This window comes from Podarcis filfolensis (assembly GCF_964270895.1).
Source record: "Podarcis filfolensis genome assembly, chromosome: Z".
Lineage (NCBI taxonomy): Eukaryota > Metazoa > Chordata > Lepidosauria > Squamata > Lacertidae > Podarcis > Podarcis filfolensis.
The window spans coordinates 37,374,334-37,400,552 of record NC_139617.1 but is presented as its reverse complement, the minus strand read 5'-3'; the positions used below and the strand labels follow the sequence as shown (position 1 = coordinate 37,400,552).

The 26,219-nt window shown below is 47.2% G+C and overlaps 1 protein-coding gene across 2 annotated transcripts in view; it reads right to left on the bottom strand.

Annotated features, from left to right (window-relative positions):
* Positions 1-26,219, bottom strand: part of LOC310754753 (FK506-binding protein 15-like) — a 70,961-nt gene that overhangs the window by 18,323 nt on the left and 26,419 nt on the right. The window contains exons 12-19 of one of the 2 annotated variants that reach the window (XM_083596969.1): positions 21,922-22,003; positions 21,211-21,296; positions 19,879-19,969; positions 18,670-18,779; positions 17,563-17,670; positions 16,496-16,590; positions 15,847-15,949; positions 13,971-14,142 (exon numbers count right to left, since the gene is read on the bottom strand). In XM_083596969.1, the coding sequence (XP_083453095.1) occupies positions 13,971-14,142; positions 15,847-15,949; positions 16,496-16,590; positions 17,563-17,670; positions 18,670-18,779; positions 19,879-19,969; positions 21,211-21,296; positions 21,922-22,003 (847 nt within the window). Of the gene's footprint in view, positions 1-380; positions 456-1,759; positions 1,830-2,618; positions 2,743-3,101; positions 3,212-7,740; positions 8,025-13,970; positions 14,143-15,846; positions 15,950-16,495; positions 16,591-17,562; positions 17,671-18,669; positions 18,780-19,878; positions 19,970-21,210; positions 21,297-21,921; positions 22,004-26,219 lie in introns of those variants that run through there. The other variant, XM_083596970.1, reaches the window with a different exon arrangement.

Sequence of the window (26,219 nt, the reverse complement as noted above, 5' to 3'; positions counted from 1 at the left end):
ACTTTGGTGCATTAATTTCAGTGAGTCTACTCTGAGCACACACACACACACATCAACGTATGTAGTGTGTCATGTTTAGAAATGGGAAAATGCTATAGGATTTTGGGGTGGAGGGCTACCCCAAGGGATGTAAGCTACAGTAGGACAGAGGGCAGAATGTCATCTACTTTACTTTGTTACCTCTAGGTAAGTGTTTTAACCATAGAGTGGCCCCTTGGATCTAACACTACTCAAATCTAATGGGTTGCAACAAGCATTAGCCCTACTCAAAGCAGACCCACTGAAATTAATTGACCACAGCTGCATTTCAAACCACCAAAGAATTCTGCTTAGCTTCAGCCTATGCCATGGTCCTTGCAGGTCTTAACGTCAAAGCTTACCGTGAATACAAACCAGGCATGGATGCTGGCGGTCGCAATCTGCTGCAGCTGGCTGATATAAAGAAGCACTCTGTACTGGATTCCACAAGAAACGGAAGGACAGAAGAAAAGAGGAGCAAAAGTGAGGAATCAAAAACTACGGGGCTGGCTGTTTTCAAAAGCACCTGGAGCTCTTCTTATACCATGTAGCATTTCCACAGCACCCAAACACCCAAATGACACATTAACATACAAATACATCAGAGGTGTTCATCGTAGGAATTGCTTTGGTTGCAGGTGCCTGGCTTAATTACATGTGGAATGACTTTGTTACAATGGAGCAGGCGTGGGGAGCCTTTGGTGCTATGCTATAACACCCATTGGCTCTTGCCAGCATGGCCAGTGGAGAGGGATGATGGGGGCTGTCGTTCAGCGACATCTGGAGAACCAAAGGCTCCCTACACCTGGAGAAACCAAGGGGTGAGATCTGTCCTTTTCCGCCCAATCAGCTAAACGAGAATGACAGCCCAGTGTTTTATCCTGTCCCCACCACCCTCACTTGCAACGGCGCAGTAGGACAAGGCAATCATACCAGAGTCTTCCTGGAATAAATGCATATGTTTCCTGACGTATTTTATCTGTTGATTGTAAAACACCTGTGAATCTTTTCATAGCAAAGTGGGCCAGAACAAACCACTGAAGAGCTGGCTGACTGGGCTGAAAAGGACAGAGGCTGGAAAAACTGAATCCCTTTTCCAACATAAGCTGCTGAAACCCCCTTCCTTTTTTGAGTGTGGTGGGAACGTTTATTGATTTTTCAAGCCACGACAAAGTTACTGTCTCACCTCCCTCTATCCACTCCGCACACAATACCCCCTAGGCCCTTCTTTTGTCAAGATGCTAGTCCACATGGTTCTAGTTAAATAAGAGCACAGGGAGCTGCCTTGGACTGAATCAAACCACTGGTCTCTCTAGCTCAGGACTGCCTACTCTGACCGGCAGCAGTGTCCCCAGCCCTACCCAGAGGAGCTAGCAATTGGATTTGGGAGCTTCTGTCTGCAAAGTGGATGGTGTGTTACTGAGCGACAACCCCTTCCCTGCTGAGAATACTTTTTGTAGAGAAGTGAGGTCAGAATAAGAAAAATGGGAGCTATAACCCTTGTGAGCTGATTAGGCAGAAAGAGACAGGAGCCAAAACAGCACCTTTGCTTTTTCCAGAGTAAGACATCATCAGGAAACCAGCATTCAGAGAAAGGGAAGCATTTCCTTAGCCCAACCTACATCAACCCGGTATCCTCCAGATGTTTAGGACCAACAACAGCTGTAGTCCCAAACATCTGGAGGACAGCAGGTTGACAGAAGGCCAGGCTACTTCAAGACACCACACCTCCTCCTCTTACCTCCTTGGTTGCATTGCTGCCCACTACAGCTGCTCCATACTTGCCATGTTTCACATATTTCCCATTGGTACTGGAATGAGAAGAGAACACCTCTTAGCTTCCCACAATTGTTGCCACCATGCCAACCCCATGGGTTATATTTAGCAGCTCTTTACAAAGACTTCCCAGGGGTTGTTTGACTCCCATCAGCCCAGGTCATCTGGCCAGCGGTGAGGGGTGATGTGGGGGGTGAGCGGTAGCAGCCCAGCAACATTTTATCAGCCCACAAGCTCCCCATCCCAGGAGATCTCTGTCATCATTTCAGTTCAGTGTTGGCTGGTGCCTCATTGGGGTGAATGCAGGGAGCCCAACTCTAGGTGGCACCAGAGCCAACGACAAGAAGGGCCAGCTAAGTCTAGGGCTGTCCCCATCCTCCTCCTTGCTGTGTTCTACCATGGCAGCATGGAGACTGAGGGGGAAGAGGAAGCTGACAGGCAGTCCTGCCCTCTGGATCCGTTGGACGTAAGAAGGCAGGCAGGTGGGAGCCAGCTGGGGGCAGAATGAGGGGGTACCTTCCTACTGGACCTGCTTTCACTGGTGTGGCATAAGGCAAGGAAATCAACAGCACATTGAGCCGGAGTCAATGATATCCACAGCCTGATTGGCTGGAAGTAAAAAAACAACAACAGGAAGGTGAGGGCAGGCTGAGGTTGTGTTGGCAGTGCCCCATTCGCCCTAATCGACCACCCCCCACTGTTGTTCAGCTGCACCTCTTTCCGAAGAAGCCAGGCAAGATGGGGAGATGACTGCAAAAGATGTGAGCACAGGACCTGGGTAGCAAGAACACCCTGCAGCTCATCCCCTCTACTGTAGTACTCACAACAAATATGCATGAACAACTGTAGCGAAGAAAACTGACTGCACTGCTGCAGTGGGCACAGGAGCAGCAGCGGGTGCAGCAGCAGCAGCTGCAGGAGGATGCTTCTGGGTAGACAGACCTGCAGCTGGAGCAGCACATGAGAAGGGTAAGTGCTCTGTTGCAAACAGAGCATTGCTTGCAAACATCGGGCCAACTTAGCTCCCTTGTCTTGGGACCAAGCCAGTTGCTCAGAATAATGAAAAACAGGAAGTTGCCTTGTATGGCTTCAAACCACTGGGTCCATCTACCTCAGTGTGGTGAATACAGACCACCAGCACCTTTCTGGGGCCCCAGGTCAGGGGTCTCTCCCCAGCACTACTCAGGAGTTGACCAACCCAGTTGATTCTGTGGGGCTTCAGAACCAAAGGTTGGACTAGATGGGCCACTGGCCTGGTCCACAAGGGCTCGTCTTATGTTCCTAGGCATTGTGAACAGTTTACTTACCGGTAGCTGGATGACTAATTTTGGCCCGCTTGGATGGCCTGTATTGGAAGAGCACATTTCCAGATTCTGTAGCTGTCTGATCCTGTCCAAAGAGAGAGGCCAGCCTGGTCCTGGGCAGAAAGAAAAGTAACCATTCACTTCATTCACAGATGCTCATGTTTCACTGCAGGTTGGCGATTTTGTTGCAGCCTTCCCCAAAGACTAGAGGGTAATGGATTCAAAAACTAGAATCCTGTCAGTGATTAGGATGCTGGCCACATGACCTGGAACCTGTACGCCGGCTCCCTCGGCCAATAAAGCAAGATGAGCGCCGCAACCCCAGAGTCCATCACGACTGGACCTAATGGTCAGGGGCCCCTTTACCTAAAGGAGTAGACACATTGTGAGTCTTCTCTAAGCAGAACTTAGTTGGAGACAATCCCTTCTTTTTCCTATCAAGTTTCTATAACCTCTCTTAAGAACAAAAGAAAAGCTGCAGGATCTGGCCAAAGGCCCAGCGAATCCAGCATTCTGTTCTTACAGTAGCCAACAGAACCCAAGCACAAGAGGCCTCTCCCCTCCTGTGGTCTCCAGCAACAATTGTTCAGAAGCCCTGCTGCCACCAACTTGGTGAGCACAGCCATGGTGACTAAACATTGCTAGCCTTCTCCTCCCTGAATTTTTCTAATCCTCTTTTAAAGTCACCCAAGTTGGTGGCCATTCCTGCCTCCTGCGCGAGAGTTCTGTAGTTTAACTGTGCATGGTGTGAGAAAGTACTTTCTTTTGCCTTTCCTGAAGGTCTTCCAACATTCAGCTTCATCGGATGTTCACAGGAGGGAGAGAAACTGTTCCCTATCCACTTTCTCCATGCCATGCCTAATTTGATAAACTTCTATCATATTATCTCTTACTTGCTTTTTGTCTAAACTACAAAGCCCAATTATTGCACCCAAGCTTTTATAGAACCTAGTACAGTGGTACCTTGGTTTTTGAACAGCTTAGTTCACAAACTACTTGGAACCCGAACGCTTCAAACCCGGAAATAAGTGTTCAGGTTTTCAAACTTTTTTTGGAATCTGAATGTACTTCGTTGGGGGGGGGGGCATTTTCGTTTTGAGTACCACACTTCCAATGCTCGCTCGCTTGCTGCTTGACCTGGGCTTCCCTTATTTTTTATTTTTTATTTAATTAAAGATTTTCTTGTTTTACAGAAGTATGTGTAATGTCTCTGGTTTTTTTCCCCATGTAACATTTTTACAAATCCATTTCATTTGTTGAAACATTAGGGGGAGGGGGAAAAAGGGTGGAGGGGGAAAGATGGGTAGGGGTGGGGTCAGGTGGCGATGTTTCTATTATGCTTAATGTATGTAGGGTTTGGTGTCAGCGTTGCTGGTGCTGTTCACTTGTGTTCCTTTGGTGGTGAGAGAGGTTGGGGTTGGCTTAGGGTGTGGTTGTTTATTTGTGATTGGCTGTGGTGATCTTTGTTTTTGTGTGTGAGTGGGGTGGGTGGGTGTTTTAGATCAGGTTAGCCATATTGATTTATATGCTGTTGGAGGATTATTGTCATTGTCTTGTTGGGCTGTGTACATGATAAAGGGGAGCCATGCCGGGGTAAAGGTGTCTTCTTCTGTTTGTCCCCGTGTCAGTTTCAGTTTATTGGTTAATTTTTCTAGTAAGGCTGTTTCCCATACTATTTGGTACCATTGGTCCATGCTTACTCCTGACAGGTCTCTCCAGTGTCTGGTTATGGTGTTTCTGGCTGCTGAAAATAGGTGGGTTATGAGTTCTTTGTGGTGTAAATGGGCATTGTTGTCTTGGAAGATGTTTAGTAGGGCCAATTCTGGGGTTATGTCTAATACTTGCTTAGTTATTTTACATATTTCTCGTGTGGCTGTTGTCCAGAATAGTCGCCTTCCTTTCCATCCCCCCTCCCCCGCTGGAACTCCCCCATCACGCACCCTCGTCCCTCCAATGGCAATGGGAAAATCACTGCCAGTTTTTAATAGTCTAGTTATGGGAAAGCACACCTTGGTTTTGGAACACTTTGGTTTTGGAACAGACATCCGGAACTGATTTAAGTTTGAGAACCAAGGTACCATTGTAAACAAAAATAAAATTGTAAAGGAATCCATTATTGAAAAGATACAAGCCCTGCCCTTGCGGTTTACCCTTCCCCACACGGGACAATTCACTGCCAGGAAGGTGGGGAGAGGGACTAAACCTGGCTGAACACAAGTGGTTTTCCCTACAGACATTCAGAAGTATCTCATCTCAGGGTTGTTCTAGGAGCAGAAACATACCAGTTACCACACATCCTAGCCCACTTCCCTGCACTCCTGAGAGCTAGAAACTTGCAGATTAAAACAAACAAACAAACACTAAGACCAAGTATCTTCAAACATTAAATTTCCAGACTTAGCCCCAAACGTCATGCTATACCAAGGGGTGAAGTGCCCATTTTAAATGCCTGACAGCACCCCAAACAGCTGGTCCCGATGAAACAAACCCGTGGACTGCCTGCCAAAGGTACTCTCTTCGTCGTGGGTCTGACATCGCTGTTCAAGTGCCCCAGTCAGTTCTCCAGCTCCCACCCATTCAATGTTGGCTGCTGTTTTCTCGTGTCATTACCCCTCCCCTCTCTTTTCCATCCTGAAGCATCAGCAAAGTAAGGCGTGGGCAGTGGGGGGTGAATTAAACAGCTAAGGTTTCCAAAGGCAATTCTGCATTTGCACAACAGCAATCCTCTGGAATGGCTGCATGACCTTGTGAAAGATACGAAAATCTATCCCGTATCATCCCTAAGCAGTTCTTCTAGGATTCCAGCTAGAGAAAAACCACAAGTGAAAACATGCATGTTTGTGGGGCCCCCAAAAGAAGCGAGCGGAACAGAGATTGTGAGCTTGGCTTCTCCTTCTGGGGAGAGAGACATTCTGGGAAGTCATAGATCAGGGGTCAGCAAACTTTTTAAGCGGGGGGGCAGTCCATTGTCCCCCAAACCTTGTGGGGGGCCGGATTATATTTTGAATATTGGGGGGGGGCATCTGCAGTTCTCCATAAATTTCTGAACTACAACTCCCACTGTCCCTTTTGGGTGACTATATGTCACTCTGACCTTTGCTCACTGCCAGTGTTGCCAAAAGCAGCAGTGCAGTGCCCTTATTTTGAACACCTGAAATGTCACAGTGTAAAGGGCACTAGAAATCTTTCTTAGGGTTCCTTTTGTAGAAGGAATCTAAGACCACAAAACACCTCCATTCAGTCCTGCACCCACTTTAGGGCAGGAGTTAGAATGCCAACTTGTGACCTGGGAGATCCGGGTTCAGATCCTCACTTTGTGACCCTCTCTCAGTGTAACATCAGCACAGAAGAAATGGAAACAGAAAGCTAGAATTAGGAAAAGGGAAAATATTTCACCACAGCACAGGCAACAGGCATTTGTATGCAAATCAACCCTATGTACATTCATGGGGAAGTTCAGTTGAATGCAGTGAAGTCTACTCCCCAATAAGTCTTGCTTTTTAAGAATAATCCTCCTTTCCCCATTAACCCTTGGGCCAAACTTCCTAGTCCCAAACCACTACTAAAACATAATGTATTCCCTCACTCTACAAAAGGTGTGGGGTTCCTTTGGCCCTCTGGATTGAAGCGCAAGCGTACTCTCATCACCAGTGGTGTAGCGGTCTGGGGTTGCGGAGGTTACTATTTCTGCAGCAGGGTCCCTGCCTCCTGCACCCAATCATCATGAGAGGCAAACTTTTTAGCCACTGCATGCTCCAAAGCTAAGCATGTAAGAAACAGTGAAAACAAAAGGCACTTCGGTTTCAGCTCAATGCTGGCTCTGCTCAGAGTAGGTCCACTGAAATGGGCGGGCATAACCAACACATAGCTTAGTCGGATGCAAGCCAGTGCCTCCCATTTCATCCTTAGCTGGACGAAACCCCGCCCATTTCATCCTCACCAGCTGGCTCAAAGACGCCTAGCTCTGCTGAACTTCGCCTCTCTCTCAACGCCTAACAGCACGTATTTGCAGACAAAGCCCTCTGCATGTGCTCGGAATCACCCTTCGCAAGCCTGCACCCCCCACCCCAGCCCCACATGCTGCCCAAGCCCCACATACAGTGCCAGAACCACATGCAGCCCCAGAACCACACCCACCCTAGCCCCACATACAGTGCCAGAACCACATACTGCCCCAGAACCACATGCAACCCCAGAACCACATACTGCCCCAGCTCCACATATAGCCCCACATATAGCCCCAGAACCCCATGCAGCCCCAGAACCACATACAGTCGCAGCCCCAAACCCACCCCAGCCCCACATACAGCCCCAGCCCCACATGCAGCCCCAAGCCCCACATGCAGCCCCAGCCCCACATGCAGCCCCAGCCCCACATGCTGCCCCTGCCCCACATGCAGCCCCAAGCCCCACATGCAGCCCCAGCCCCACATGCTGCCCCAACCCCACATGCAGCCCCAGCCCCACATGCAGCCCCAGTCCCACATGCAGCCCCAGCCCCACATGCTGCCCCAGCCCCACATGCAGCCCCAGCCCCACATACAGCTCTGGTCCCCTCACACAGCCCCGCCCCCTCACGCGGACCGAAAGACACCCGCACACCCCGCATTTCCCCCCACGCAGAGAGGCGCCGCATTCTCACCCTCCCGTCGGAAGCTGGAAGGCGTCGTCTTCTTCGTCCATGTCCCCCAACATCCTGACGGCCCCTCGCTCCCCGCGCCCCTCGGCTAAGCCCAAGCCGGGAGGCGAGAGCCGCAAAGTGCGCGGCTGCAACTTCTCGGCCATGGCGCAAGCGCTGGGCTGCGGAAGCGAAACTAGCAAGCCAAAGCGGCCGGCGGCATTCGCGGTCCCCAAACGGGCCAAACTTCCACGCGGAGGGAAGAAACGCGTCCACGGCTACACGAGCGATCAGCTGCTGCCGCTGCCTCGAATTTGGCGGCGGGACTCTTTAAGTTTGACGGAAAGGGAGGGGGACACGGCTGGACCAATGGGAAGCTGGTTTCTGGGAGAGGGAGGCGGGAGGGCGGGTGACGCTCGCTCGAGGCTGACCAATGAGGTGGCGCCTCCGCTCGCCGGGCGAAGAAGGGACGCGTCTGAGGAGATCGAGGGAAGGAGGCGAAGGCGAGGAAGGCGCAGGTAGCTAACTTCCGATTCTTCTCATTGTGCTATTTACACTTTGTCTGGCAAAACACATTTCTTTCTTCTTATTTAGCGTTCTCGTTTTATATCCATAAACTTTCACTATGTACATTCTCCATATTCCAAGATTCATTCTAGGTCTGTCAGGAGATTAACGTCGTCACTCATTTTTAAGATCTTCCTTAAATGTTATCCGATCTTAATTAACTTTTGGTATTGAATTTCCTCCTATTCTCCCTGTTGTTCTGGCAAGTTGTAGATCTTCTATCATTTTTGCTTGCCAGTCCGTTTTTGTGCGGATGATATCACTGTTAGCAGAAACAGCAGATTCAAATTCTATGTACTGATTCAAATCCTAACAGATGTTGGTTAGATCGGACAAATAGCTGAAGAGGAAACTGAGCTGGTGTAGCTAATAATGTGGGATTTAAGAGGTTTGGTGATGCATCTTACTCTAAACACCCATGACATGTCATAGAAAATAATCCAACTCTGGGATCATCTCTTGAGGTTGATTCTTTCATTGAACAAGTGGTGTGCCTTTCATTCCCACACACTGCTCTAGTAATGTTTGCAGCTGAAGCCTACATTTCAAGAAAGTTCCAGGAATCAGTGAACAGAAGCATTGCTGATTTTTCTACAGTGTCTTATAACAAGCTTGTAAAGCTTGTGTGGCCTGGGTAGCCAATTCAAAATTTGTGGTCACCAGAACATGCCCTTGCTACAGAGAGCCTGCTGCACCACTGGAACATGGTGCAAGATGATGCAAGGGTGTGGTATCTTTCCTTATCTCTGCACCTGCATCATCTTCCTCCAGCTCAGAGCCAGAAAGGTAAGATAGAGGTTTGTTTTGGCTCTCTGTTCACACCCAGCAAGTGCAGAACTAAAGCAAGCTGTAGGCTTCTAACCATGTTTGGGACTGTGGAGAGCGTAATTATTTCTATCCCTCAGCAGCTCTAATGTCAGAAGAAGGCCTCAGACTTGACTCACTCACAAGAGCACGTCTAACTCCTTGCTCTGATGAAGGGAGCAAGCAGGCCTTTTTTGTTCTAATAAAGAGTTAACTTCTCTTAATCCATATGATTTCTTGCTGGCTGGCTTGCTGAGAACAAACTACCACTGAAGGAGCATGGTGTGTCCTCCACCAAAGGTACTACCTCTCCTCTAACACCCCCCACACTAATTTCACACACAGGTACTGTCCAGGATTCACAATGGCACCCAACATCCAAACATCAATGAAGACCCCCCCACACACACACCTTGAGCACCCTTGAGCTGAATCTAGCGATCATATCTCTACTTGTGGCTGAACATATGCCACAAAACGGGCAAAGTCATGCCAAACTGAAATTTCAGTCTGCCATCTTGATTCAAAATGGCACCCAACATACAAACAGCAATAAGGTCTGCCGCCCCACCCTGGGAACCCTCATGCCAAGTTTAGTATTAATAAATGGAGAGTTGTCCAATTGTATAGAGGGTAAATGGGCAAACCATTTCCCAAAATATCAGTCAGGTCAACATATTCCTCCAGCATGACATAGAAAAAGTGTGGGGGTGGGGTGGGAGGGAGAGTTGGACTCCCCAGAGTTGGAATTAATAGATGGCAGAAAAAGCCAGTGTCTTGTCAATACATAATTCCATTTAAAAGCTTTAAAATCATGAGTCCCAGCTCTTGGGAGCAGGAAAGAAGGGGTTGGGAGCGATTCACTGATAAATGTATTTATGCACTGGCTCAATGGGAAAACTTTAGAAATTCCTCGGAAATCACTCATTGTATCAATCTTCTCCATTCCAATGGCATTTAGGACCCAGGGAAGTGAGGTATAAGGGGAGGGGGTGAGTGAGCCCACCATAATCCCCGAGATGTACAGACACATCTGCAGGGCCTTCCCAAGGAGTCATGGCCAGTGATATCCAACCACCTCAGTCACAATGCCTATCCATCCTATAGTGGGATGAAGCCGGACAAGACAGAGGGGTGTATTTGATTTGACTCAGGGACCAAGGAGCTGTAAATACTTTCCTTTGTACTGGGATGGGAGTAAGTGTGAAAGACTATATTTGCGTGATGGGGTATGCCTGGATCTCAGGTTCTCAGGCATTACCTCAATAGAATTGGAAAAGAGAGAGGGGGAAAATGAAAAGAAGGGAGATTACCATATTCATTTTTTCAAATGGCAGAAAATTTAAATTTAAAAGACGCATGGAGGCATAGATACCCAAATTAAAAAATAATACACAAATTATTCTGAGGCCAAGCAATAGGCAGGAAGAATAGCTGGAATTTGGATAACAAACAATTTAATTTGGAAAATCAAAAAGGTAGAAATACAACCTAAATCAATAACAGACCATAATTCAATTATGATGGAGTTAAGAAACAACAGAAAAATACAGTTGACCCTTGGGTTATGTTACCTTTGGGTAACGTAATCCTTGGGTTGCAAACCTGGAAGTGTATACTTCCGGGTTTCACTGTGTGGTCATGCACAGAAGTGCTCAATCGAGCTGTGCGCATGCACAGAAGGGCGTCTCCAGTTACAAAGTTTTTGGGATGTGGCCAGGCTCCAGAACAGATCCCATTCGTAACCGAAGATGGAGAATGAATGAAAAAATCTTAAACAATGAAAAGATAATGTACAAAGCACAAGAACATCTGAAGGAATTTTTTCAAATAAACATGGCACAAGAAACATACATCAGAGTGAAATGGGATGCAAGCAAAGCTTTCATAAGACGATTTTATATACAACATGATGCAATACAAAAAAGAATTAGAGAGGAAAAATTCGATCAAATTAGAAAGGATATAGATGCAAATGAGAAAACATTAGCCAAAGACCCAAAGAATGAAAATGCAAGTAAAAAAAAAATCAAATTATTTCAAAATTATTTCTATTTTGTCCATTTCACCCTGAGTGCTTGGCCTCTCCTTCTCAATTCTGGCCGAGAGCCTGAGAGGCGGCCTTGCAGTTTAAGCAGAGGCTGCACGAGTTTGTTCAACCGGTGCTTCCGAAGAATGAGCCTCAGGAGCTGCAAAAAGCAGACTGTCTTGGGCTCCTTCGAGAGCGGTGAATGGCGGACTGCTTGAGCTTTCCTTCAGATTAGCCAAAGGAGTGGGGGATGCCCCTGGTGCTGGTTCTCGGAGAGAGTTGCTGTGGGGATCCCCATAAAGGGGTGCAGCACTTGGCTGCTTCCTTTCCGCAGGTCCTTCCTCCTCGGTGCTGCTGCTCCCCCTTTGCTCCTCCTGACTCTCCAGCAGCTGCAGAGTTGTTGTCTGGAACAAGTAGAGGGGAGGAGGGATTATTTGCCACAAAAAAGACTGCAGCCCCTGATGCAAGTACTGTGTAATGGTTGGTCTCTAACCAGGACTCAGGAGACCAGGGTTTGAATCCCTGCTCAGCCACACAGGCACAGCTAAGTGACTTTCACTTTGTAGTACCTTAGATACAACCTGTTATTTCTAGAGAGCTGGGCTTCACCCTCTTTGCCGCTCCCATGATTAGTAATATGGGGCTAAATGCCACCCCAATCTCTGACCGGTGCAAGATTCCAGGGGTCTAGGCACTTAGTCTGTGTTTCCTTTGGAAATGAGGCACAGTGTAGACTGTGGTGTCATAATGATATCTATCTATCAATACTTTATTGTGGTCCAAAGATCCACAAAACAATTTCTAAATAGATACAGTTAAAACAACCAGACAGACAGATGGAAGAAACCAAGGCAGTCTTTTTGTTTTATCTAGGGCATAATGATCTTTGTTTCTTACAACCTCCGAAAGAAACTTTGCCACGGCCAGTGTAATATCATTTTGACCTGTCTTCCAAAAGGTATTTAATATGGGAGGCTTCAGATTTTCCTGGTAAATTTCCCAGTAGGGGATTGATCAGTTGGTCCCTTGCTTGTTCATGCGATTGATGTCCTGAGAACATAAACAAAGCCTATTTTAATAGGGGATGCCTCTCAGCCTGTCATTTAGAACTTCCAAGGAAAATACATTTAGTCTGGGTTTGGTAAATAAACGCTGACAGGTAGGTACAGACAAATTCCTAAGGTATGAGGATATTTGATAGTCATACCCGTATTGGATTCCAGCTGTGACCAGGCTACAAATTACATAAGATCGGGATCGCAGGTCCCTATGTGAGATGTCCCAAAGCCTTTGCCTCAGGGATTCAAGGGCAGTGTCATAACCCAGATGATATACGAGGGATGATGGTAGTGGAGCAACACACGTTAATTTGCCCACTTGTCCCTTTCAACCCTCCATTTAAGAATGAAAGAAGATGCATGATCAGAGTTGAAGGGCATCTTCCAGGGAGGCAAAGAACAGTCAAGGGTGCAAAGCTGGGGGAGGGGGAGGGGATGGCACTGGGAGAATCCTAAGGGTCAGAGAGAGTTTTCCAGGGAGCCACTTCTGGCCTCGGGTGATGACTTTTGCCACCCCTGGGCACTACCTGCTCCAGATTCTCCTTCTTAACGCGGAGATCAGCCAGCTCCTCTTCCAGGGCTACCACCTTCTCATCCAACTTCTTCCCACTCAGCTTCTCCTCCTGGTGTCTGCTTTTCATGTCGTCAGACAACTTCTCAAGTTCTGTGGAGGTGGGGCACATAGCCAGTGACAGACGAAGCCTGTGCCACAGTGCATGTCCCTGTTTCCATCCACTGCTGTAGCTAAGCCTAAGTACAGCGTCATCTGCACTATATGCTTTAAACACTCACAGCTTCCCACAAGACATTCTGGGAACTGAGAACATTCTGTTAAGGAAGCTGAGAGGTGGTGGGAAACCCCAGTCTGCCACAACCCCCAGCTACAATTCCCAGACTGTTAAACTATGCTGGAAATGGCTGCTTAAAGAGGGCTCTCCACTTCTACACAACTACAGTGGTACCTCGGGTTAAGTACTTATTTCGTTCTGGAGGTCCGTTCTTAACCTGAAACTGTTCTTAACCTAAGGTACCACTTTACCTAATGGGTCCTCCCGCTGCTGCTGCTGCTGCCGCCACGCCACCGGAGCACGATTTCTGTTCTCATCCTGAAACAAAATTCTTAACCCGAGGTACTATTTCTGGGTTAGTGGAGTCTGTAATCTGAAGCGTCTGTAACTCAAGGTACCACTGTATTGGCAGCTGGAAAAAAATCACACTTGCCATGATTCCTTGGGAGAAAGCCATGCCTGACTGCAGTGGCATGATAATGCTGTATAGTGTGGATGGGGCCTCCGTGTAACTTTAAAAACATATCACATGTTTCTTCTCACTCTTACACCGCTCTGCTCTTGCATGCAGGGCAAGGAAGGTGCAGAATCTGCATAAACCCATTTTCTATTATGTTACATTATGTTAATGTTTGTAAGCTGGAGATTCATTTCAACAAAAAGCAGCATAGAAATACAATCAATCAAGTTTGTAGAGATCAGAAGCTTGCCTTTTTTAAAAGGATGGAATTAAAGTCAAGAGTCTTTTGGAGATTGTGTGTCTGAGTCTTTAACAGCAACACTGCAGGAGGCCCTAAGGAGCAGGACCTCCAGAGGTTGCTGGACTCCAACCCCATCATCCCTGGCTACGCTTGCTGGGGCTCATGAGAGGTGAAGGCCAGTAATACTTTGAGGGCCTCAGGCTCCCTACCAGCAAGCTAAAGAATTTCCTAGGATGATAAAACTACTCTGCATGTGCTTGGATAGTGCTCTTCTGCCATTTCAGTGCCTCCTCTCAGCTTCCCTTACCCGCCAGCTGTGCATGGAGTCGGCTGACCTGGACTTTCTGCCTCTCCGACTCTGTCAGGGCTTCGTTCATTTGGGAATGAAGATTCATCTCCTGCTTCTGATGACGAGCCAGCTCCAGCTGGAGCTGGGTGATCTGCACCGTGGCTTCCGCTAGCTTCTTGCTGATTCTGACCTGCAACACAAAGGAGCAGAAGAGACAGGAGAACATATGGGGAAGGAGAGCCCACAAGACGTTTCCTGGGAGGATGCAAGAGCTGTGCTTTTGGAGGCTCCCAAATGCTAAGAATGAGTCTCCCAGGAAACACCCTGAAGAACAAGGCTATGAGGAGCGGGGGGAGGCAGAAGCCTTGGACTTTTTAGTTAGTTCAGGAGAAAGCATGCACGACAAAGGTGCATAAAATGGAGAGCAGAAAAGATTTCCCCAGAAAATTCAGGACAGACAAAAGAAAGGACATCTTCACACAGCAGAGCTCTCTCCCACAAGATGGAATGAAGGCCACCAAGTTGGATGGCTTTAGCAATGGAGCAGGAAAAGCTATCCACAGCCAGCAGCCACAAGGTCTCCCTCCACCGTTGGAGGCAGCATGCTGTTCCTGGGAATTGCAAGTGGGGTGAGCGCAGATCCTGCTTGTAGGATTCCCTTTTCGGACATCTGGTTGTGAGAATAAGATGGGCTTTGGGCCTGATCCAGCCAGGCAAAAGCACCCAAGGAGAGTGCAATGTAGGACTGGTGAGGGTGCGTGGCTTGGAAGGAGTTTTGAGGGCCAGACACATAGGCCTGGAAGGTGGCCTTTGGTCCAGGGGCCTGGAGTCCCCCCACCCCTGATTTAGGAAAACCCATTGTCACTGAAGCTGGGATGCCAAAGCACAGAGAGGCTTGGCAACGAGAGACACCTGCAGAAGGTGTGGGGTTTTCGCCTGCTAGAAGTATGAAATGTTGACCTGGAAAGTATGAAGGGAGTAAGGAAGTGCTCAGGTAATCAGGACACCCAAGGACAATGCCTCACCTGATCCCAGCCTTATTCCAGTGGCGGCATGTGCTAGAGAGAAAAGCGGCAACAAGGAGAGGAGAGTTAACACCACCAGAAGCAAGAACAGCAAGAGGGGAGAAGGTTTATCAAAAGAGGCAATGGCATTCTGGGTTAAGCACACTCTGCTTATTCTGTGGTCCAAGGGCTGATTATATCACTCAAAATCCCAGCGGCCTCAGGGTAAGATGCATGGCAGATCCCTTAATGGCAGGGTTTGCACGCTGATGCCCAAGCAAGAACAGGCCACAGCAAACCTGGACTTGCATGCTCTCCCCTTACATCTCCTCCTCTCATGCGGCCAGGAACCTTGACACTTATGCCTAGCCATGGTTTGCTGTGTTGCCTGGTACAATGAGCTGCAGCTAACATCAACTATGGTTAATATCAAACACACCAACTTCAAATGTTTGTTTCAATAAGCTAACTTCAGAAACTAATTCTACTTAACATTAATGGCTGTTCTCAGTCCAGACAACAGAGGAAGCAGCAGTTACCTAGAAGTGGAAACTCTCACACCCTTCTTCTTGGCTGCATAGGAGGAAGTGAGGGGGACGTTCACTGTGCTTGCTCACATCATGCCAACCTGAGGTGCATTTCAAGGGATTACCTGAAGCTTATGGAATCTTTTACCTGTATGTGCATGTATACCTAGCCAATCGTTTGTTCGATTTTGTTGCTGCTGCTGCTCAGAAACGTAACTTATTTCTGGCCTGCAGGCAAAGGGGAATTGTGACCTGCACTAGCGATTGTGAACTCAAGGACGGGATCCTGGGATAGCACTTGCCCTCCCCACAGCCTCAGTCACTTGGCCTTCCTGTTGTGGCTGTCACACTGCCAGGGCTTACCTTCTCCTGTTCAGCATGTAGGACCCTTGCCTGGGTGTGCTCCATGGTCCTCTGCAGTGAGCTGTTGCTCTGCTCAAATATCAGGTTGCTCTGCTCCACATAGCTGGGGGAAGAATTGTTTTTTGCACACGTGAATGTTTGCACGATTTGATACTTTCCATCCTCTCATGTAAAAAAAGAAATCAAGGCAGTATCATATGTAGATCTCACTTTTCAAAAGCCACCCTAGGAGAGCTTCTATCCTTTATATCAGAATCGTAATAGTTCTTATTATTTTATGTTCCATCTTTCCTCCAAGGAGCTCAAATACTGGTATATAGTTTTCCTCCCTTTTTTATCTTCACAACAACCCTGTGAGGTAGCTTAGGCTGAGAGAGAGTGACTGGCCCAAGGTCACCTTCATGGCAGAGTGGGGAATGGAACCCTGGTCTCCCAGATCTTACTCTGACCGACCCTCTTAACTGGAACCCCACACTGGCTATATTCCTGTATTCCTCTATTTGTCCATCCAGCCCAGTACTGTCCACTTTGACTGGCAGCAGCCTTGGGTTGCCTGGGGATTGAGCCAGGCCACCTGAGCTTTAGGCTTCAGCCAGAAATACCAGCTGTTTCTCATAGAGCATTAAAAGTGGGCAAGAGTCTCCCTCACCGTTGGTTGCGGTCAATCAGTTCACCAATCTTATTGTTCTGCTCCTCAATGCAGCTTCTTTTCTCAACGATCTCCTGTTTCAACCTCTCATTTTCCTGTGGCAGAAAGAGCAAAACGGAATCGTTGTGGTCTTCTGCCATGGTCATGGACAGAACATGGGCAATTTGGAGCTGCTCCCCTTTTGCAAGCCTCCTAGGTAAAGTTTATTTAGTAAGCAAATTGCGAGACAGCTGTATACTGCATGAAGCCATGGAAGCAAGATACATGGTAAAAGCAAAACACAACACAGAAATCCAAGCTCTGAGAATGAATAAAATCAGTTTCACAAACTCTGATACAATAAGCCCATCTATTCTACTCAACTTTAAAAAACAACACCATTTCAGCAGGTATAAAACTTGATCTTCATAAGTGACATCTCAGGATGGAAAGCCCTCCAAAGCAAGCATGCTTTCAAGAGGCAATCTGAACAGCATCACACTAGGCCCTGGTCTGATTTCTGGATGTCTGGAGCTGCAATACTAAAAGCCCAATTGCTGGTGCAGCCTTAGATGAACTGGAACAGAGGAAGCTCTCTTAGCTCAAGCCAGATAGTTGCGTGTATCTAGCTCAGTGCAGCCTACAACAGGGGCAAAGAACCTCTGCCAGTCCAAAGGCTGCCTTGCCTCTGGATCAACAGTCCAGGTGTGGGCGGGGCTAGGGACAAAAGTGGTTGGAGTAACAGATGTGGCTATAATACAGGAGACAAGAAGTCTCTACACCGATTGCTCCACATCCAGGCTGGAGACAAAGACAGTTCCAGCTGGCCAAAAGAACTCAAGGAAGGTGCAGAGCAGGAACAGGGAAGGATAGGGCAGCATTTGTGCCCAAGGCTCCCCACTGACTGGCAGCGTCTCCTCCAGGGTTTCAGGCATGGGGTCTCTCTCAGCCCTGCCAGGAGACACCATTGGGGACTGTACCCAGGACCTGTTGCCTGCGAATCACATGCTCTGCCACTTAGCTGTGACCCTTCGCCTGAAGGTAAAAGCAAGGTGTTCTAGTCTTCATGCTCTCGACAGGCTCTTTACCTGCAGGATACGCTGGATGTTACTCATGATCATAGAGGTTTCCATGGTAACAGAAGAGATGCCTGACAGCAAACCGGGGCCAGAGTTTTGCTTCCGCAGTTCCTCCAGCTGCAAGGGGTGTGGGGAGAGAAAGGAAAAACAAAAAGGAGGTGCAGCTTGAAGCATCAGCACATGGGAGAGAAGAAGCCAGATCAGGCCTGGGCCCTTTGAGCTGCTCACTTGTTTGCCAAGGAGAGAAACTGCTGGGAGCGCAGGAACCTGGCTCAGTATCAGACCACTGGGTCCATCTAGCTCAGTGCTGTCAACACTGGCGGGCAGCATCTCCCTGGGTTTACAGACTGGGGAGTCGCCCAGTCCTTCCTGGAGACGTCAGGGAGCTAACATGGAACCTTCTGCATGCAAAGAGGTGCTCCACCACCTAGCTGAAGCAACTTCCCTAGTCCCAAGCCTCTCCCCCCATCAGAGATTAAAAAGACAATTCACAAGCCTACTATAAAAGCAGCTAGATACAGTTCTCCAACACTATGAAACAGAAGCAAAACCTGAAGGTAGATTGATGTATTATTTCAGACAATGTTTATACTGCCAGATATATGTATTTTTTAATGAACATAAAACGCCAAAGTTGTTTAAAAGCCTTAAAACAGTTGAACAACAATCAATATCAGGCAGGCACCTTCACTGTACAGGCAACTCCCCATCTGTGGGCGCACCAGTTTTGGCCCTGCACGGGTGCGGGGCAGGCTGACATGCACAGTGCCTCAGAACGCAAACCCCATGTAAATGGGGAACTGCCTGTACCCTTTTCGGCACATGCTTCTTTAGATCTCTAGAATGCTGATAGGTTTCTAGTTTATCGCTGGTTTTAATTTTTTGAATATTTAAATTGTTTTTACTAATAATTCTATTGTTTTATTATTTTTGTAAAGTGCTTTGAGTTTTTTTATGAAATAAAATAATCAACAATACAAAACCAACACCTCAGGGGAGGGAGCTTTTCAGCCCACTGGAAAAGCCTGTTGCAAGAAAAACACCTTCCTATTTTTTCTGGAAAGTCCTAGCAAGGCAGTTCTTAAGCAGCTTCCTATCCTGAAAGTTCTGTATTACCTTGACTGACAGCTGGTCCATCTTGTCAGCCACCTTCCCAACGGCCAGGCAGATCTCTGTGTTCTGCTGCCGGGTCTCTGTCAGCAGGAATGAACCAAGGTCTCCAGCTGCTGTGAGAGGAAAGAAAACTTTGCAAGGTTGTGTTTGTTATTGTTGTTTCAAAATGAGACTGCCAGCAGAAGCAAATACAGTGGTACCTTGGGCTCAGGTTACAGACTCTGCTAACCCAGAAATAGTACCTCGGGTTAAGAACTTTGCTTCAGGATGAGAACAGAAATTGCGCAGCAGCAGCATGGCAGCAGCGGGAGGCCCCATTAGCTAAAGTGGTGTTTCAGGTTAAGAACAGTTTCAGGTTAAGAACGGACCTCCGGAACGAATTAAGTACTTAACCCGAGGTACCACTGTAGAAGTGGACAGGGCGGGAAGAGAGGGGTCACACCAATAAGAAAGGGCAGGGAGAAAAGAACACAGTCGTCCTTGAGCATCTTAACAAGCAGCCGTGAATCTTCTAGGGTGGGGGACTTTAAGGCAACTTAGCTGCCTATTCCCAGCTTTTAAACGGCTGGAATAAGGCAAAAGGAAATGCTTCTTCACACAGTGCAGACTTCGGGAGGAAGTGATGGCCAGCAACTTGGATGGCTTTAAAAGAGGATTGGACAAATTCACGGAGGAGGAGAAGGCTATTGATGGCAACCAGCCATGATGTCCATGTTCCAACTTCACAATTGGGGGCAATAAATGCTTCTGAATACCAGCTGCTGAAAAGGGAAAGGATACCAGCTGCAGGAAGGGAAAGGTGCTCAGATCCTGCTTGTGGGTTTCCCACAGGCATCTGGTTGGCCACTGTAAGAAGAAAATGCTGGACTACATGGGTCACTGGCCTGATCCAGTAGGCTGTGATGCTCTGAACGGGGGGATTTCTAACTTTCACTGAGTTAATGCTCAACAGGCAGGATTTCATTTCCTGAGCTACAGATGTAGATGCTCAACATTCACTATCCGTACCAGTTTGGGAAATATGGGTGTCTTAATTAATACTGGTGTGTCACCATTTCTTTCTCTTATTATTTGTTTGCTTTCTTCATATGTGGCAAGCCTGCTACCAGACTTTTGGGTTGTCAACAATGTTAATAAAGGGTTTTGCTTTTTTAAAAAAGTTAATGTTTGGAAGCAGCTCCCAAAGCTACCTAGTGCACAGTTTGAACATACCTTGGAAAGGAGCTGGGCACAACCCAACAGGCTGGAGCTGGGAAACTGCGGCACTCACTTGTGGGTAAGCATATGGCACCCCTGCATAAGGCTGAGAACACAGGTGGGGGAGGGAAAGGAGAGTCAGGTGACTTGTCACACTGACCAAACAGACAGCAAAAAGGTCCCCTATTAAAACAGCAAGATTGCTTAAGCCTGCTCTCAAGGGCTAGATGACCCAAAGGCCAAGGACTGCAAGGGATCCTCTCCTGCAAAAGGCAATGATGGACAACCATTTGGACAGCTTTAAAAGAGGATTGGGCAGATCCATGGGGGAGGCGCCTATTGATGGCTACTGGCCTCAACAGCTAATGGCTAGAAGAAGGAATGCTTCTGAATGCCAGTTGCTGGAAACTGGGGGAGGGGAAAGAGCTCTTGCACGCAGGCACTGATTGTGCACTTTGCACTGGGACATCCAGGTAGCCACTGAGAACAGGTGCCCCCATGTGAACAGGATGCTGGCCAAGATAGGCCATTGGCCTGATCCAGCAGAGGTTCTTCTTACATTCTTCTAAAGATAATCCAATATATATGTCAGGGAACTGCCATCGGAGCCAGAGGCGGAGGGAAGGCTCCAGAGGGATGCCTGAGAGGGTCCCAGTAGGGAGAGAGGCAGCCCATCTGCTGGGGAAGGAAATCAGCGTAGCACCAGTGGAGAAGGGGGGCAGATGGGGGAATCGGCGAGGGGGCTCCAGGACTCCTCGCCGGAGACCAGCGGGGAGAGCACGGGTCCTCCGCTGCCCACACCCTCCCTGCGCAGAAGACGTCCGCGGAGGGAGAGTAGGAGGAGACTAGGCGTCAAAGAACTTCTTTGCTGGAAGAAGTTCAAGAAACGCCCACTGACGGATTCTGCCAGCGATTGAGACAGCCATGGGTGAGAGGCTGTCCAGACAGAAAGGGTTCACCCAGGTAACCTAGCCAGGAGTGGCGACAACTTACGCACGAGCAACCCCTAGAACCATTACAATATAGAAGATCCCTGCTGGATTTGGTGGAAACTACCTCTGCCGAGGTAACAAACTGCTTCCCTCCAACCCAAGGCTATTAATACTGCCAGTTCTTAATCTAGTGCTTTTGGGATTTGCACCGAAGGGCTATTACCTTCATGGTTATGCTGCACCCTCCCTATTTTGCAAATGAAGACCTGACACTGACAGAAAAGGATGAGGAAACTTAGTCTAGCCTGCTAGTCACATGCCCCTGTCTTGAGCAAACCAGGGAACAGAGGATGGTGTTGTGGCTCACCTGGCAACCTATGAAAGAACCTTTCCCTGCCTACAAAAGACTCCTTACCTGACAGTTTTGAGGGGTTCTTGGAAGGGGTGGGTGTGGCTGGGGGGCAGCAGGCGCCTGGAGCCCCGAGACAGCTGGATGAGGAGCTAGAAAGAAAGCAGAGGAATCAGCGTTGCCCATCTCAATACAAGCAGCCCATCATCATCATCATCATCATCAAAATGTTTGTCTCTATTTCCACCCAAAGGAGCCCAGAGGAGTAAGCACACAAACAGATCAGTTCAAGCATCTAAACACAATGCCAGTGACAGATGCAGCCTCTGCTCAAGCTGATCTACAGCAAATGAAGGACACTGCTCCCCCATCCCCACACATCCAGATTTCCTCCGCTTTCCATGCACCATCATCATGCTGGCTTCTGGGTTGTGTCCAACTAAATTCTACTGAGTAGAGCCACTGCACTCAAGAGGAACCCTGCCAGATCTGGCCAGTGACCCATCTAGACTGGCACCCTCTTCTCACAGTGGCCAACCAGGTGCCCCCCATGGGAAGCCTGCAAACAGCACCTGAGCGCAAGAGCCCCCTCCCCTCCTGCAGTTTCCAGCCACTGGCATTCAGAAACATTCTTTCCTCCAGCCGTGGAGGGACGGCGCAGCCACAGTGCCAGTGGCCATTGACAGCCCTCTCCTCCATGAACTTGCCTAACCCTCTTTTGAAGCCACCCTAGTTGGTGACCATCACCAAGGCACAACAAGGGAACACACTTTTTACCTTGCATTGCCCACTGAGGAGGGGCCATTGGACGGTAGTCGTTCGGACAGAAGGTTGAAAATTCTTGAATGGCATGCGGCTCCTGAAGAAGACAATGCACAATTAACCCTCCTGGGAAGTGGAAAGGGACCCTGGAGGCTTCAAATCCCACATTAACGAGAGAGAGGCATGCCAGAACATTTGTAGCTATGGGGTTTTTTTTAATACCCCATATAAGATCAGTGGAAGATAAAGAAAAATTCTTGAGAGAACACGAAGAAGACCTGCAAAAAGAAGTTGTAGAAGAGCTGAGAGCTTTAAGACCAGGAGTACTAGACATAGTACCACCACCTTTGGGATTGGACAAGATAGAAAAAGTGATACCACTGTCAGAACAAGAGGAATTATTGGGAGCAGTTGGAGGAAAGTAGAATAAATACACCATGTCTCTGCAATTATTAAGTTGGAACATCCATGGATTTAACTCCCCGGAGAAGAGGAGGAAAGTTTTGCATCTATTGAAAAAGGAACAATTGGACTTAATTTGCTTACAGGAAACACATGTGATAAGGCTACACAGGAAAGTATTGATTAATAAAAGATTGGGTCAAGAGTTTATTTCATCGGATAAGGTTAAAAAGAGAGGAGTTGTTATTTACGCAAAAGAGAGCCTATCACCGAAATTCGTTTTTAAAGACGACCAAGGAAGATTTGTGGCAATCAAAATTCAATCACAAGGAGAAAAAATTTTAATAGTAGGAGTTTATGCACCAAATGAGGGGAAATCTGAATTTTTAAAGAAATTGCATGAGACATTGTTAGACCATATGGATTACAACATTATTATGATGGAAGATATGAATGGAGTGGTATCTACAAATATGGACAAGTCACAGAGACAGGCTGTAACTAAAGATGGCAGACTACCAAAAACTTTTTTTGAACTGACTGACAATATGGACTTGATTGACATTTGGAGAGTTAAGAACCCCTTAGGAAAAGAGGGAACATTCTTCTCTGAAGCCAAAATGACATGGACAAGAATTGACCAAATATGGATAACTAGAGGACTGGCACCTAAGACTCGAAAAGTGGAAATTTGCCCAAAAACTTGCTCCGACCATAATGCTGTGAAAATGGAGATGAAACTAACACCAATCAGTTCCTTCAGATGGAGGATGAACGACACCCTGTTTAGAGATCAAGAGGTTATCGACTTCCGGAGGCGGCGCCAACGGCAATGGCGGTCTCCTTCTGAGCAGGAGGGGAAGCTCCATAGAAAGTGGGTCTGTCCGCTACAGCGAAGCGGAGACCCGAACAGAAATCGCAGGCAGAAGGAGCCTGCGAGCGTGGGACTCAGCAGGCACCCTTTGCGCCCCCCGATTCAGCAAGGGAGCCCCGTAAGGGGTTCCGGTGCGCAGCGGGAGTGGCGCGGTGCTACGAGTCGATTGCTGCGTCTGTGGAGCGAAGCCGCGTAGCTGTTACCGGAGAGCGCTGACCTTTTTCCTGTGAAATTCGGCTGCAAAAAGAACACCCGTGAGTAGGGGATTTTAAGAAATTCGGATTGAAGAGGAAAAAATAAGCGAAATTGGGCTCCGAAGCGGAAAGGTGTAAACAGGAAGTCCGCCTTTCCGTTTTGTAACAGATCAAAGCAAAGACATTCCAACGCTATTACTTTAAAGTGGACTGTAAAGTTTTAATCCCAAGCATTAAAAGAAAGAACCCCCCCCCTTAGAGGAGAGGGGGGAAGTTTAAGAAAGTGACTTCATTTCTTCTGGGGGTCTTCTGGGAATCCAATAGACCTTTTGCGGAATCCCTGGGAACGGACTGCCAGGTTTATGAGGACTGTTACATTTGGGCTCGCACTGATTATGGATACTGTAAATATTTAAGATCTAACTCTGCAAGGAGATACATTCAGAAAGTCTCCTTTGGACTGAATTGTTTGTTTCAACTAAAGAGGGGACACGGAAAGTTACAAAAAGACTTTGTTATTTGGTTACTGAGAATCTGATGGTGGTTACTGTGTCCCCCTAGAGGACCACTGAAGTTTGCATCTGACTGGGGGAATTTTTCCATTGTTAACTTTGGGGACTTTCCATTGCAAGGCTTGACTGTGGGAACTGACCTTGACAGAAGATAAAGGGGAATGACTGAACAAAGAGCAACAAGATCTAAGGTCAGAGTGCAACAGCCCACTTTAGTCTCCCAGCAACGCAGAGCATCTGTGCCTGGCCTCCCTGTGACTCAGGAGGAAGACTCAGGGCAAATTGAGATAAAAGGAATGGCCTCAGAAGGGGAATTTACATCTGTATTGAATAAAATTTATGAGAAATTGGAAGGCCTAAGCAAACAGGTTTCAGACCAATCAACTGAAATTAAAGGGAACACAGCTAGCATCAACTCAAATACAAAAGCTATAGAAAAATTGTTGGAGGAATCTGCGTCTACCAGGAAAATAGCTGAGGAAGCAAAAGAAAAGGTTGTGGCTGTGGAGGAAGAAATCAAACTCATGCGTAAACAGATTGGGGACCATCAGGCCTTATTGTCCATGGTTGAATTGAGAGAGAAGCAGACAAACCTGAGGATCAGGGCGGTGCCAGAACTTGAGAAAGATAATTTGAGCGACTATCTTTCACAGGAATTTGAGAAATATTGGAATCTGGAGCTGGAAAAAGACTTTAAGATAGTGAGCGCCTTCAGACTTTGAAGAGGAGGGAGGAAAAACAGGGTGAGAGACTGTTTGGTGACCCTCCGTACGAAAGAGGAGCGAGATAAAATATTGGGTGCTCACTTTCAGAAGACCTTAGAGATTAATGAGTCCAGAGTGGAGATTTTTAAAGACATACCGAAACATCTTTTGGATTTGAGAACTAACTACGGAGACTTGGTGGCTTTGCTGAGAAGGAATTCCATTGCTTTCAGATGGGAGTTCCCCCAGGGACTGTCTTTTACGTTTAAAGGAAAAAAGTTCAGAATTAGATCAGTGGAAGACAAGGAAAAATTTCTGAGAGACTTTGAAGAAGACTTACAAAAAGAAGCGACAGACGTGCTAAAAACCTTGAGACCAGGAGTAGACACAGCATCACCGCCTTCGGGACTTGACAAATCGAAAAAAAAGATACCACCGCAAGAACTTGACGAGCTTCTGGGAGCAGCCGGAGGAAACTAAAATAACTACATCATGTCTCTGCAATTACTAAGTTGGAATATTCACGGTTTTAATTCTCCGGAGAAGAGGAGGAAAGTCTTTCATATATTGAAAAAGGAACAATTGGACTTAATTTGTTTACAAGAAACCCATGTGGTGAGGCTCCACAGGAAAGTTCTGATCAATAAAAGATTGGGCCAAGAATTTATTTCATCGGACAAGGTTAAAAAGAGAGGAGTGGTCATCTATGCCAAAGAGAGCCTATCACCGAAATTTGTTTTTAAAGATGAACAAGGAAGAATTGTGGCAATTGAGATTCAAGCACAAGGGGAAAAATATTTGATCGTAGGAGTGTATGCACCAAACGAGGGGAAGTCTGAATTTTTTAAGAAATTGCATGAGACATTATTGGACTATATGGATTATAACATCATTCTGATGGGAGATATGAATGGAGTGGTATCTACAAACATGGATAAGTCGCAGAGACAGGTGGTAACTAAAGTTGTCAGACTACCAAAAACTTTTTTTGAATTGACTGACAATATGGATCTGATTGATATTTGGAGAACTAAGAACCCTCTTGGAAGAGAGGGAACATTCTTCTCTGAAGCCAACATTACCTGGACAAGAATTGATCAAATATGGATAACTAGAGGACTGGCACCTAAGATACGAAAAGTGGAAATTTGCCCAAAAACTTGCTCCGACCACAATGCAGTGAAGATGGAGATGAAACTAATGCCAACCGGTTCATTTAGATGGAGGATGAATGACACCCTGTTCAGAGACCAGGAGGTGACCAAGAAGGCCCAAAAAACCTTGAGAGATTATTTTGAGATAAATTTGAACACTACGGTTGAAAAAAGGACAATCTGGGACGCAGGTAAAGCGGTTATGAGAGGGTTTTTGATCCAACAGAATGCAATAAAGAAGAGAACCCAAAATGAGAAAAAAGACAAAATTTTGGAAAAAATAAAAGAAGGAGAGAAGAGATTAAGAGTGAAACCAAAGTCCCAAGAGATTCTGAGAGAAATTAAGTTATATCAAGTACAATATATGAAAATGATAAATCAGGAAGTGGAATGGAAAATTAAGCAGATGAGACAAAAGTCATTTGAATCGGCTAACAAATGTGGGAAACTGCTAGCATGGCAGATGAAGAAAA